Genomic DNA, 12919 nt, shown 5'->3' with positions numbered 1-12919 from the left:
CTGTATACAACACTTCCCACAAGTATTAATTATTTCTATTTGAATTTCATTCCAAGAAAAAACTGCTTCTAAAGAAGATGGTGAGCTGTGGCTGTGCTGTAACGTGTTAAAGGAGGTGCCTTTAGAAGAAAACATTAATTCCACAGTATAAAGCAGCAATATTATGTATGATTTTGATCATGCACGTTTAAGAAAAAATTTGAGGTAGAATGGGGATAAGCAAGGTTAATTAGGGTAATTAAGGAAGGCCAAGCACATTTGGATTAACATATATTAAAGGGGAAATAGTTACCCTATAGAGACATGGGAGGAGTAAACACCAAAGAGGAAAAAGATGAAACTGGCATAAAAGTCAAAATATCTATGTATATGCATCACTTTAGACTGCAAAATAGAGGTGCAATCTTAGAAATTGAAAATATTTTCAAAAGGAGTAGCTAAGACAAAACCAAATTCCCCCATCTCCCTTTTAAAACAAAAAACACTGTCCAATGTTATGTGACTGAACCTAACTGAAGAGGTCGTTTTCATTTCTACATCCCCATGGGACTTGTACATATGTCAGTTGTCTGGTAGCATTACTGACATCACTGAAGACTGCCTAAACAAATAAGAACAGACTTGATTACCAGAATTTCCTGCAAGTAGTATAAAAAAAGTAAGAGATAATTCTCATCTGTGCATCTGGTAGCCTTGTTGCAGGGGAGAAACCTCTAACTGGCACGAGCAACAGTTTGCATAAGTAACTTTCTGATAAAATCAGAAAAATAAAAGTGGCTGTCATCATGACTCCCTAAGCAAAACAGAACAAGGAAAGGAAAGCCAAGGGAAGTGACTCTGGAAAGATGAAAGAACGCTATAGCTGAGACAGGAAGTACAGCTGAGGGAAACAAAATAGCTTCTAAGAACTGCAAAAAAATTATAGGTGACAAGAATAAAGAATCTGTGAGTACTTCAAATTGAAAGTAGCTGAACCTGCAGCGTGCCCCAAAGCACATCATCTGTGGTGGTTTTACTCAGCTGGGCAGCACGGTTCCACCACTACCGCTCTCTCACTCACCTGCTGCAAAGGGAAAGGGGGGAGAAAATACGATGGAAAGGGCTCAAGGGTTGAGTTAAGGACAGGGAGATCACTCAACAATTACCATCTCAGGCAAAACAGACTCAGCAGCTCCCCCCCACAGCCCCCTGCTCCTGTGTGGGCTCCTCTCCACAGGCTGCAGCTCCGGCCCGGGGCCTGCTCCTGCGGGGGCTCTCCATGGGCCACAGCCTCCTCCAGGCCACATCCACCTGCTCCACCGGGGGCTCCTCCACCCATGTGGGGGCTGCAGCGTGGAGATCTGCTCCATGTGGGACCCATGGGCTGCAGGGGGACAGCCTGCTCCACCAGGGGCCTCTCCACAGGCCGCAGGGGAACTGCTGCTGCCTGCCTGGAGCACCTCCTGCTTGATTCTTCTCACAAAGGCCACCCCTGAGGCCCTCCACTACCAAAACCTTACCATATAAACCCAATACACCATCTCCAGGATGCCCAACCACAGTATCAGTGAGGTCTTGCAAACTGGCATGTCACATCACTGCCTCAGGATCCACACTTTTAGGTGTGTACTCAATAAGCTCAGCTGGAAAAGAGGCTTTCAGCTGCTGACTGCTCAGCTGCTTCTAATACTGACGCGGCACTTTGCAAAGGGGAAAATGGAGTACAAACTTCTGAAACTCAATCAGAAATCAAAAAAATGCTGGCACAAAATGTGCTGACTAATGAAGTTACCACATCTGAGATCAAAGTTAGCAAAATGCAACAAAGTAGCATCAAAGGTGAGTTTATTTATGACAAACCATTCATTATATATTACAATAATTACAAACTTTTTTTTGCACCTTGCTGCCGTGTTTTTGTTCTCAGAACACAGTAGACGATCAAGAACATGGATTTCAGCAGTAACAAAAAAGATATTAAAATTACAAATTTTATGCCTCATTTTTGTGCCGTAGAAAAGGCTATCATCAAAAGAGTGAAGTTACTAACAAACATACAAGGGGATTCCCCTTACACCTTTTTTCCCAGGAACTTTTATCACCTAACATATAGTAAATATTTATATACATGTGCCCATCTCTTGCATACATACACATTCACACATTTACATAATCACTGGAAATTTGACATCACTCCTCCAGCAGAAAGCTCCCATTTTACTTGAGCATCTAATGGGGGAAAAAAATCTCAAGTTCGTGGTTTTAGATCAGTCACCCTTCCTTTTTTGAGCCAGCTGCATCTTCTCCTTGCACGGGACTGCCAGCAAAACTGAAGGGTATTGCAGTCTGTGACTAACAGCATCCAACCTACCTTCACCACAGGAAAGGTCTAGTAGGGATACTGTCCCTCTGCACCTAGTCTGAGTCACTGCTGCTGCTCGAGGAGTCTGTTGACATAACTTCTACATCATCTTCGTTCTCTTTATTGTGTCCTGGAGGCTCCAACATGAAGTCATTACTGTGATTAGGAGGTAGCATGTTCATCGACATATCGCTTGACTGCCAAGGATACTGAGGAGCAAGCACGTCTGGAAACAAGGGGCAAAGTCAATCAAATATAATCAAATATCAGCTTTGTACGTCTACAAATCAAAAACAGAACTCCAGTGTAAAATTAAAATTAAATCTTAAAAACATGACTGATTTTTGGACAGTTGAAACACTCAAGTAACACCTGGAAAATATCTCATGGTGGAGCCATTCTATCTCCGTAAAAGCCTTTTCTGCCAGAGTGGCCCATTTTTGTAAGTGGCTCAATCTCTCATCACTCCACATCAAAACAGTAATATTCAAACGGTGCTTTGAAGATGAAAAGCTCTATAAGAGCTGACTTAACAGGCACAAGCACCAGCAGTAATGAAAATGGCCACCCTGTCAGTATGCAAAAATAGATGAAAATATTAAATAAAAAAAAAAAAGTAAGGCAGATCACAGAAATTTAGACTTAAAGGTTTTGCCTGAATTTGGGTCAAACACCTTTGGTTATTCTTTTTCCAACAGCAAATATGGTGCACCAAGGAGAAGACAGTCCTATAACAAAACCAGGGCCAGTCAGTGAGGAATGCCCCATGGCACCCCAGCCAGCACAACCTCAGTTGTCTGACTTCTTTCAAATCTATTTCTTCTCATCTCCTACTTCCAAAGCCCTCCTTATCCTGTACTCCTCACGAATGTAAAGGGAATCCCTCCCCCTGCAACGCTTTCTTAATCTCTCCCTTCCTCGCACCCCAAATACCTCCCTCTTCAAAGCCACAGCATGCATCAGTATGCTATTTCTGCTCCCTTCCTTTTATTCAACGCTCCTACTGCTGTGTTTCAGCTCCTCTCACTGCCAGTCAACATAGCTAAACTCTATCCCATGGAAGAAAGCAGGTAGCTCTTCCTTACAGAAGGAATTACAGATGATTAGAGTCAAAACTGAACAAAAACCCACCCAAACGAGACTTTCAGGACAGAAAGGGAGGGCCGTGCCAAGGCAGGAGGTCGCATACAGTAAACTTACTTTGCACACAAGAGTGGCTTCTGACCTTGAAGCCTCCAGACACCTGAGATTCCACGTCTGGTGCTACAACCACAGTCCCCTAGTACAAAATGTGTGCATGCCTGCATTATCTCACCGCACAAATCTGACTTACCACCAGATGTAAGGCCACAACACAGACTATATGCCAGTTCTCTGCCTGCTTTAGGAAGACTGACAGTGGCACCAGGTGGTTTTAACCCAGCTGTGACATTAGCCAACTTCACTTATACCAGCTGAGACAGTAAACTGAGGGTTTACATCCTCTGGCCATGTTTTCAGCACCAGAATTGAAGTATCACTAAACCTGGTCAAAAGTGTGTACTGAACAGCCTCGGAGTTGTGAGGATACCCAGCAGCCCAGTGGCTGGCTCACAGGCTCATTAAGGACTCAGCAACTGGGCATTTCTCTGTAGAAGTCTCTGAAAGTGCTAATTATGGAATTTAGTCTTCTCAGGACACGCCCGCCACACACCAGCAGATTCAGGATCCCTACACAAAATGCTGTGTCAGTCTCTTTCTTTTAAATTGAGGTTTTTCCCTCTTACCTGACAGTCTGGTAATTAGAGGATTTCCCCTGACACAGGAGACCCAGATTCAATCAACTCCTTTCCTTGAGTTCAAATCCCACTTTTTCCAGCCTCTCAAGAAGAAGCCCAAAGGAGTGAGCTTTCAGTTCTAACAGAGACGACACTCAAACAAAAAGAGCAAGTCTGACATAACACAGAGGAGCCAGCCAAAATGGGCTCTGCTAAAATTTAGGGAAACGTCCAAATTACAGCATGCTACAAGACACAATCTTGACACCTCTGACCACAGACCCATCTCCAGCACTTCCCTGACGGGTTACTGTGAGGAGACTTCAGGGCCCTGTTCCTTCTCCTCAGTTCACTGACTTGAATCCTACAGATTTCCCTATTGTATCCAGGGCCAGGGATTTAGAAAGGGAGATGATGCAGAACTTCAACTGACTTTCTAAGAGGTGACATGAGGATTAGGTGACTGGAAACATAAACTCCCAAGTTTATTGTTTCTCCAGTGGAGTTGCAATATAGGCATTTCTGTTGTTTGTGGGGTTTTTTGTTTGTTTGTTGTTTTGTTTTTGGTTTTTTAGTATTTTTTGTGTAATTTTTGAAAACAAGCTTTTCATAACACCTGCAACAGGCTTATCAGACAGTAAGAACTGTTACACATCTCCTCCGAATCCAAACTAAGAATTTTTCCACAATTTAGTCTACCCCTTGTAACTTAACGCTGCAAAGCAACAGAACTACTGAATTCTTCATTAAGCTACTGTCATTTACCATTAAATTATATTATCACATAAATGAATGAATCCCACCAAAGTCACTGAAAATGCCCTAGGCAATGCCCTAAGCAATTAACAAATCAAATCTTAATTCCTACACCCAGGGCACTGCCTCACCAGCAGTCCTTGCCAATGGCTTTTCAATCCAGAAATTCTAACCATTCTTGCTATGCAGAGTGTAAATTAAAGGAAACCAGGGGATGACAATAAACCTCCTGTCTTCTGAATACAGCTTTCACAATTTTATTGTCATCGCTAAGACAAGGTTGCTTCGGAAACACTTCTTTTTGATGTGATTTGATATCATTTAGTTTACAGCAACCTAGAGCAAGAGACTTGAAAGAACACCGAGTTTTGTTTATATTGACTTAGCTCTAGTGTCTGCAGTATGATTTAGCATGAAATAAGATGATGTAACTTCTGTTAACTCCATTGACTAGCCCTTCACTGCTACAGAACAACGTTGGCCATAATTTTTGTTATTTTAACTCTGATTTGCCACTGCTAAGTAACGTTTGTTCTGACATTAATATAAGAGAAGCCTTTTTTTCCTTACCTGGCAGTCTGCCAGCTGCAAGGGCATCCCCTGGTAAGTGTCCATTAACCCCATTAGTGGATGGGTTGTTCATCTGACCCAAGAGGCCACTCCTCATTTCTAGATCTGTAGGATAGGGCCTACGTGGGTCCCCTTGAAAAGAAAAAAAAAAAAATTAATAATTGCCTTGCTCACGTTATTTTTCTCTCTTCAATGCCTAGTTTCCTGATTAAAAAAAAAAAAAAAAAAAAGTACTCAGGTTGAATCAGCAACGAGCATCACCCATATTCTGTTAAAATACAAGACTTTCCTTGTTCACTGGCACCTGGCAATGAACAAGGATTTAAGAATTTAAAGTACATTTTAAAAAATAATCCACATTTAGAAGATCACTTTGGTGTCTCTGCTACTTGACAGCTAAATAACAAGGACAGGGGATGAACAGATTGACAGCAGCCCTGAGGAGAACTGTAGGGTGCTCTTGGCTGTCAGCTCACATCCAATTTTTCAGTGAGCACTTGCAGCCCAGGAAGCCAACTGTATCCTGGGCTGCATCAAAAGCAGCATGGCCAGCAGGGTGAGGGAGGTGATTCTCCCTCTCTGCTCTGCTCTTGAGAAACTCCACCCGGAGTGCTTCGTTCAGCTCTGGGGACACTCAACATAAAAAACACAACAGGGACCTGTTAGAGCATGCCTAGAGGAGGGCCACAGAAAAAATCAGAGGGCTGCAGCATCTCTCCTATGAAGAAAAGCTGAGAGAGCTGGGGATGTTTTGCCTAGAGAAGAGACGGTCTCTAGGGAGACCTTCTGGCAGCCTTCCAGTACTTACAGTGAGCTTTTAAGAAAGATGGAGAGTGACTTTTACAAGGACATATAGTGATAGGACAACAGTTAATGATTTTAAACTGGAACACTGGAGATTTACATTGGTTCTAAGAAATTCTTCACTCAGAGGATGGTGAGGCACTGAACAAGTTGCCCAGAGAAGCTGTGGATGCCCCATCCCTGGAGGTGTTCAAGGACAGGCTGGATGGGGCTTTGGGCAACCTGGTCTAGAAGGTGGTGTCCCCACCTACTGTCCCTATGGCAGTGGTGGGTGGAATTAGGTGGTCTTTAACATCCTTTCCAACCCAAACTATCCTATAATTCTGTGACAAGTATTGAAAAAACAACATTTTAGACAGGGTGGGTGCATTCCAAAGCTTACATAATATTACCTAACACAATGAAAGCCCTACTTCTGTCTCCACTGATTACTAACATCCTCTGTAAAAAATAGATACAGTGGTGAGAAATTGCATTATGTTAAAAACACTGTAAGGTCAAATACCAACCATGCTTTGTTATTAAAAAAAATTATCAGAAATAAACGTTATTTACCTGGTACCCATGTGAGCGGGGCACAAACAGCATTGCTAGCACTGATCCTATGGGCATATTTAATTATTTCTTCAGATGAAATGGCACCTGGAAGAAGGCAAAGAAAGTCACTGTATTTTTTAAGAGACTGCACTCTTCAGTTATTTCAGAACATTGGATACTGTCATATTGAAAACATTGGAAGTGTCATTTTGCCAAACATCAAGAGTGTTCTTCGAATGCAATGGCTGCTAAGAGTGCATGGGCTACACAAGAACGAGAGTTGCAGTGAACTGACTTTTCAGCCACGAGTTCAGTACGCTTTCCATGCCAACTGACTGCTCTCCAACCCAGTGAAAAAACACAAACTAACCTCTTTCATGGTGCAATTCAGCACTTCTGTTATGAAACTTTCTGTAGTAATTAAAATTTCTTTTTTTGATAATTGTAGATTATACGTGTAGCAGACCTTACTTAACAAATGCATCTATATTACAGGTAACTAAATCTTTATGAAAATCCTTGATTTTTTAGAAGAAAAATGACAAAAATGATAAAAGATACTGTAAAGGAGACTAGAACTCAGTCTAGCTTGGCAAGAGCCACAGAGTAGCAGTAATTGATACAAATACCAACCAGTATCACCATCTGATCAGTCTTTCATATACAATGTTATTGTACAAAATACAAGCACACACTAATCATTTCCCTTATTTAAGTATTTGGACTGAGGCAATTTGCCTTTGGTAAGATGCTTACACAAGCAGATACACCACTATCAGTCCAAGAAGGGCATCAAGAAACTTGAATTCAAGTCTAATATTAAGATACGTTTGACACAGAAAATAATTCATTTCTGAAAAACACATTCTGCCTTTATTCTGTTGAAATGGTTTACAGGTTCATAATGAAGTGGAAATTTGTTTTATAGACAAAACATCTGAAATCTGTGGTGACAATATTAAAAAAAATAACTTGAGCTCACTAGCAACTTCCTTTACATCTGTGTTTGTGTATTATGGATACTCACCTTTTCTTGCCTTTTCAATTGATTTCAGCTTTTCCTTTGCTTGATAAACAGCTGTTGCCTAGTTGTAGGGAAAAAAAGAAATAACCAAAACTTAAATACATCTTTCATTTGCATATTTCTACATGAAGTCAGCTCTGTGAATAAACTGTTGCATTTAATTGCATTTTGAGAGAGAAACTACTCAAGGAACATTTTCAAAATAAACAGGCATAAAGTAGGTTTGGAAGCAAATTACCATTATAAAACTAAACTGAATACCATGATAACTAGACAGTATTTGACTACTGAAAGAAAAAAAAATAACAACACTAAAGCTCTCACAAAGTTTTAAATATTTAAATCTTCTCAAACTAACACAACACAGCCTTCTCCAGAACCATCTTTTTCACCACGCAGGCGCTCAAAAGCAAACACATCATTAAGAACTTACCAGAATATGCTCTGCTTCTTTCAGTTGCTTCTGCAGCTGCTGAATATCATTATCCCTCTTTTCTACCACCTTTTCTAAAAGCTGCATTTCGTGATGGATTTTCCCCTGGTCAACTGCCAACTTCATTAGCTCTTGAAACTCTCCATCTCTCTGAATCAGCAGCTCCAGGATCTATTAGACAAGAGTTTTGTACAACTTTTAATTAGCTCAAGTAACAACATACTCTCAATCGTGCTGTAAAGAACAACTGACATCCACAAGAATATTTCTGTTTGCATGAAAAATGAAACTGAATTTCTTGCTCTTTTTGCAGAAACAACCTAGGAAGCACACAACAAATGAACAAACAAACACCAACATGAGGACCAAGAACTTTTTTAGTAGGGCCTCAACATCACTATTGGCCTGAGTACTAGCATGGACAAAGGGAGAAAGTAAAAAATGGAAAAAAAGAAGTAAATCATAGTGCTCACCCACACAAAGAACTACAATTAATAAAGTCAGTTTACCTGGCTCTCTTCTCCTGGTTGTGGAAGTTTCTGGTTTCTTGAAATTGCCAAAATTTCAATCAGTTCCCTGAAAGCAAAACTGTGTGTTTATGCAATTTTCTAAGCCATTATTTGTAAATCACATCCCCATATTATCAAAGTATCTATATCATTATAAAAGCATTAGTGTACTTGAGTATTTTACAGTTTTATATTGTGGTGACGGCAGGGATTTTGCAACTAAAAGTAATTCTGTGAATAGTTTCCTGACTGGAAAACGTTCTCTTTTTTGTTCTTTGAGCTCATGCAGTAGTTGTATATTTGTACTCAAAACGTGCTAAGTCCTTGCCAAACTGCATAAAACACAAGCAGAAGCTGAAAAAAAACAGCACAAAAAATGCATTCATATCCTACTTTTACTGCCTTTGTTGCAAGAGGGCACGAAAGTTTAATTTGTCAACATTATTTTTGTTCTCCGTTTTTCCTCCACTTTTACTGCAGAGCAAATATCACACTTGGGTTTACAGCAGTTAAGTCTGTGCTTTCATACATTTTAGGTTTGTTGTGAAACTGCTTCTATAAAAACAGGTATTTCCACAATGGTACATTGGCTGTGTATCAAACAGACACAAACACTGAAAAACTGGCAATAACCTAGGGCTAGGTGAGAAGTGCTTCTCAAACAAACTTCTTGATCTTGCTTCATGGTACCCATTTACTGTTATGAAGAGCCATCGAGAACCTCAAAGGGGATTCAATAAACAAAACCATGCTGCAAAAAGGCATTTTGCTATCAATTTGGCAAATGTGTTTGATTTCTAAGGCTATGGACAGAAGTACAGCACTGTGCAGGAGTACTTATTTATCCAAAGTAGAGCCTTTGGAACAGCACCGACCCTCTGCTTGGGCAGGAGCAAGCAGCTCAAGAAAGATATGACTAATATAGTAGTGGAGTCATAACCTTAAAATGACAACAGGTACTTTCCAAAAAGTCTGAAAAAATACCTTGCCAGTAAAGCTGTGAACAGTATCTTGGTCTAAACACCAAAATTGTTTAGCTCTATGGGGCTGTGACACTGGTGATCAACAGTAGGATTGCCTAAAACACTGCTAAGGGATGCTCTGGATTCGCTATAGCTTCATTATAGTAGAACCAAGATGGAAAAAAATAACGTTGTGATAAAGAGCACATGTTTTTTTCCAAGGAGATTAGACATTCTCCAGCAACCCACACGTCACAAGAAAATCTAAAACTTGGAATAACTAGAAATTAATTATGAACTTAACTAGAAACACAGTAGCAACTCTGCAGCATGGTTTCCTTAGGGCACCTGTGGTGGCCGTGGGGAGCGAGGCAGCCCCACAGACAGCACGGGATGCTCCCTCGGAAAGTTTTCGGAAGCTCCTGCTCTTGTTGGGAGCAGGAAGGTAATTAAGGAGCCGTTTTAATTACGCTGCCAGCCGGGACACACAACATGGTGGCCAGCTTGGCTGGGGCTAGCAGCGTGGCCTCATAGCAGTCGGGACCGCCACCTGAGCACCGAAATCACCTTTACCACTGCCTTGGCAATGACCAGAAAAGCTTAAACCGCGAATTATGACTTTAGCGTGATTTGCATTGAAAAATAAAAAAAACGGAGGGGGAGGGGGCACGAACACACGCCTACCCCGAGCCCCCCGCGCCCCCCGCGCCCCCCGCTCCCTCCCACGTCCCCACACCCATAGCAGGCAGCAGCGGGGGCAGGTCACGGTACCTGGCCAAGAGCTCCAGGTCCTCCAGCGCCGCCAGCAGCCGCTCCCGGGTGCTGCTCCGCTCCCCGCCGCCCGCCACCGCCGCGGCGGCCGCCGCCATTACGCTGCCGGCGGCGGAGGGGGGGGAGGAGGAGGAGCGCAGGGCGCATGCGCAAGGCGGCCCCGCGGGGAGGGAGGTGCCGCCGCCGCCATTACGCTGCCGGAGGCGGGGAGGGGGGGGGAGCTGCGCAGGGCGCATGCGCCCCAGCGGGGAGGGGAGGCGGGAAGGGGCTGAGGGGAGCGATGGCTCCCCTGAGGGGAGGGGGGTGGCGGCTGTGTGGGGGCGCCCTCTGCTGGAGCTGGGGCTCTGCTGGAGGCGTTTTGGGGTCCAGGGTTTCCACAGGAAAGCCTCCTAACTGAGATTTAGATGTGCTCTAAAGGTTTAGAAAGCGAACGGCGAAGGAAGGGCTTGCGGCTTAGCGTTTTTGCCTCAGTGTCTGAGGGGCTTGATGTCTGAAGATCCCTTAGGTGCTCTATGCAAAGGGAACAGTTAAGTCCCTGACACTGCACATGTAACAACACCCCAAGCTTTACGTAGAACAGAGCCAAGAGCACCTCGTACCTAGGCCTTCTGTCCCATAAGCACAACCTAGAGGAGACACGACCTCCCCAGGGAGGCTAACGGCACCTCCGCCTCCATTACCCAAGCCTACGTGCTGTCATCGGACAGTGGGGCAGCGAACATGCAAATCCTGCCCTCGGTCCTGCCGGCAGCTGAGCTTTAATTAAAAAATACTGTTTGGCATTTGTGTCTTTCAATGTTGCTGCATCGGGGCTGGTGCTGTCAACAGGCCGCTAGCTCTGGGTGGGGTCGCAAGTGAAGCCAGTGGAATTTTTGACGTTTGTGAAACTTTTGGTAATGGGAAGACATGGAGACGGGAGGTTGAGGGCAGCTGAGGGAGTGAAAACGAGCCCGGGGCCAGGGTTTGTAGCAGGGGTAAGCACTTCCACAGAAGAGCACGGAGTCCCCAGGCTCCACATTCTTCTGTTGCCAGCAGGCAGCTGCAAAACCCGCCAGCAAACAGAGATTCCCTTCTCCCTTGATGAGAGAAAGCACTAGGCGAACGATAACATCTCTGGCTGTTCTGGTATTTACTCTGAATATCCTTTTTTACCTTCTGTAATAAGTATGTCCCTGAGAAATTTACACTTATTAAGAAAAAAAAAATGAAAGGCAAGAAACTCATTAATCAACGGTTCTTCAAATTGCGGTTTGAATAAACGATTCGGCATTATGAGATTCGTGATAAAGTAATGAGATTTGGCAACCCTGAGAAGAAGATAACTCTGCCAACAAGAGTTATTTAAAATTCATTTACAATGTACAACAACCCTCAGAGTCCTGATTGCAGATAGTTTGGGAATTCTCCTTAAACTACATAGATAAAATCTCACCAAATAGTTCCACTCTTTAAATAAATTTTTCTTTTTTCTTTTTTTTTTTTTTTTTTCCCAGTATTTCAATGATTTTGTTCACGGAAGGATATAATCAGTGGTGCTGTCTGGTTGTGCATCCACTTCACTGATTTGTTAGAGCGTCTGTACGGGTGCAGAAACAGAAGGAAATAGCAGCTCCAGAAAATAAAGCAATCCTTCTGCTAAATCATTTCCTTTCTCACATTCACTTTGGCACCTGAATGATTTAGACCTGAAGGAGCTCTAATACATTTCAGGGCCTTAAGAATAGTTTCCCTAGAGCTAAAGCTGGCAGCATTAATTGGATGCCAGAACTTGACAGGCCAAGGAGGCTCCTGCAAGCTGATTTTCCCTCTCCGTCCTGGTGCCCAGGAACCTGTTGCTTTGGGTTTTTGACTTCTTTTGACAGCAGCTCTTCTCCTGCCCACCCATGCCACCAGGCTTTCACTGGAGCAGATCCTTCTCCCCAGACCGCTGACCTCCTCGAGGCAGCACGGACGTCTGGCAGTTTTCTGGTGTCCCTTTCCTTCCCCAGTCCTTGCCCTGTGGATGCAGCAGTGGCTGTGAAACGCAGGTTCCCAGGCAAAGGCTGAACTGGAGCTCCTGCCTCTACGTGGGAGGACAGGCTGAGAGCAGAGGCATCAGGGAATGCCTCCCTGTGCTGAGACACAGAAAGGCATTCAGGCTGTGTCCTTCAGGACAAAGGGGAAGGCTGGGTGAAATGGGCTTGAACCCCAAATTTGCCCCGTGGGCCCGCTGGTTGAAGTGGATGATTTGCTGAATAGGCTTCTGAAACAGCCATCCAAAACAAGAGAGCCTCTGTTTCCCCCGTGCTGGTTCCTCTGTTTCCTCAGTTCTTCAGTGCTTTTGGCCTTCTTTCCCCTGAGTAAACTTTTTTTCATAATTGTGTTGGTTTTGAGCCAGCCCTGCTCCTTTAAAGCGTATGCCTTTCCTGAATAACTAAGCATTGTTCCCTCATTTTCTTCAGTCGTCTGAGAAGAT

The 12919-nt window shown here is 43.4% G+C and overlaps 1 protein-coding gene across 1 annotated transcript; it reads right to left on the bottom strand.

Moving 5' to 3' along the window:
- Positions 1 to 1780: 1780 nt before the first annotated feature.
- Positions 1781 to 10566, bottom strand: MED4 (mediator complex subunit 4). Its single transcript, XM_082751973.1, has 7 exons — positions 10465 to 10566; positions 8732 to 8798; positions 8223 to 8393; positions 7793 to 7850; positions 6784 to 6870; positions 5425 to 5556; positions 1781 to 2567 (listed from the first exon to the last, which is right to left on the bottom strand). Exons 1-7 carry the CDS (start codon positions 10560 to 10562, stop codon positions 2395 to 2397), a joined length of 786 nt encoding a protein of 261 aa, XP_082608099.1. The 5' UTR covers positions 10563 to 10566; the 3' UTR covers positions 1781 to 2394.
- Positions 10567 to 12919: the final 2353 nt, after the last annotated feature.

Source organism: Aythya marila (genome assembly GCF_965140915.1).
Source record: "Aythya marila genome assembly, chromosome: 1".
Lineage (NCBI taxonomy): Eukaryota > Metazoa > Chordata > Aves > Anseriformes > Anatidae > Aythya > Aythya marila.
The sequence above is the reverse complement of the archived record's forward strand: the minus strand, read 5'-3'. Positions and strand labels throughout refer to the sequence as shown.

Bases quoted from the DNA above. Each gene is read 5' to 3' on its own strand.
- MED4 (XM_082751973.1), bottom strand. From the start codon at position 10,562: ATGGCGGCGGCCGCCGCGGCGGTGGCGGGCGGCGGGGAGCGGAGCAGC. The intron at 5,557-6,783 runs GTAAATAACGTT...TTTCTTTTCAAG, and splicing joins CCCGCTCACATGGGTACCAG to GGGACCCACGTAGGCCCTAT. The intron at 2,568-5,424 runs GTAAGGAAAAAA...CCTTGTTTCCAG, and splicing joins TGCAGCTGGCAGACTGCCAG to ACGTGCTTGCTCCTCAGTAT.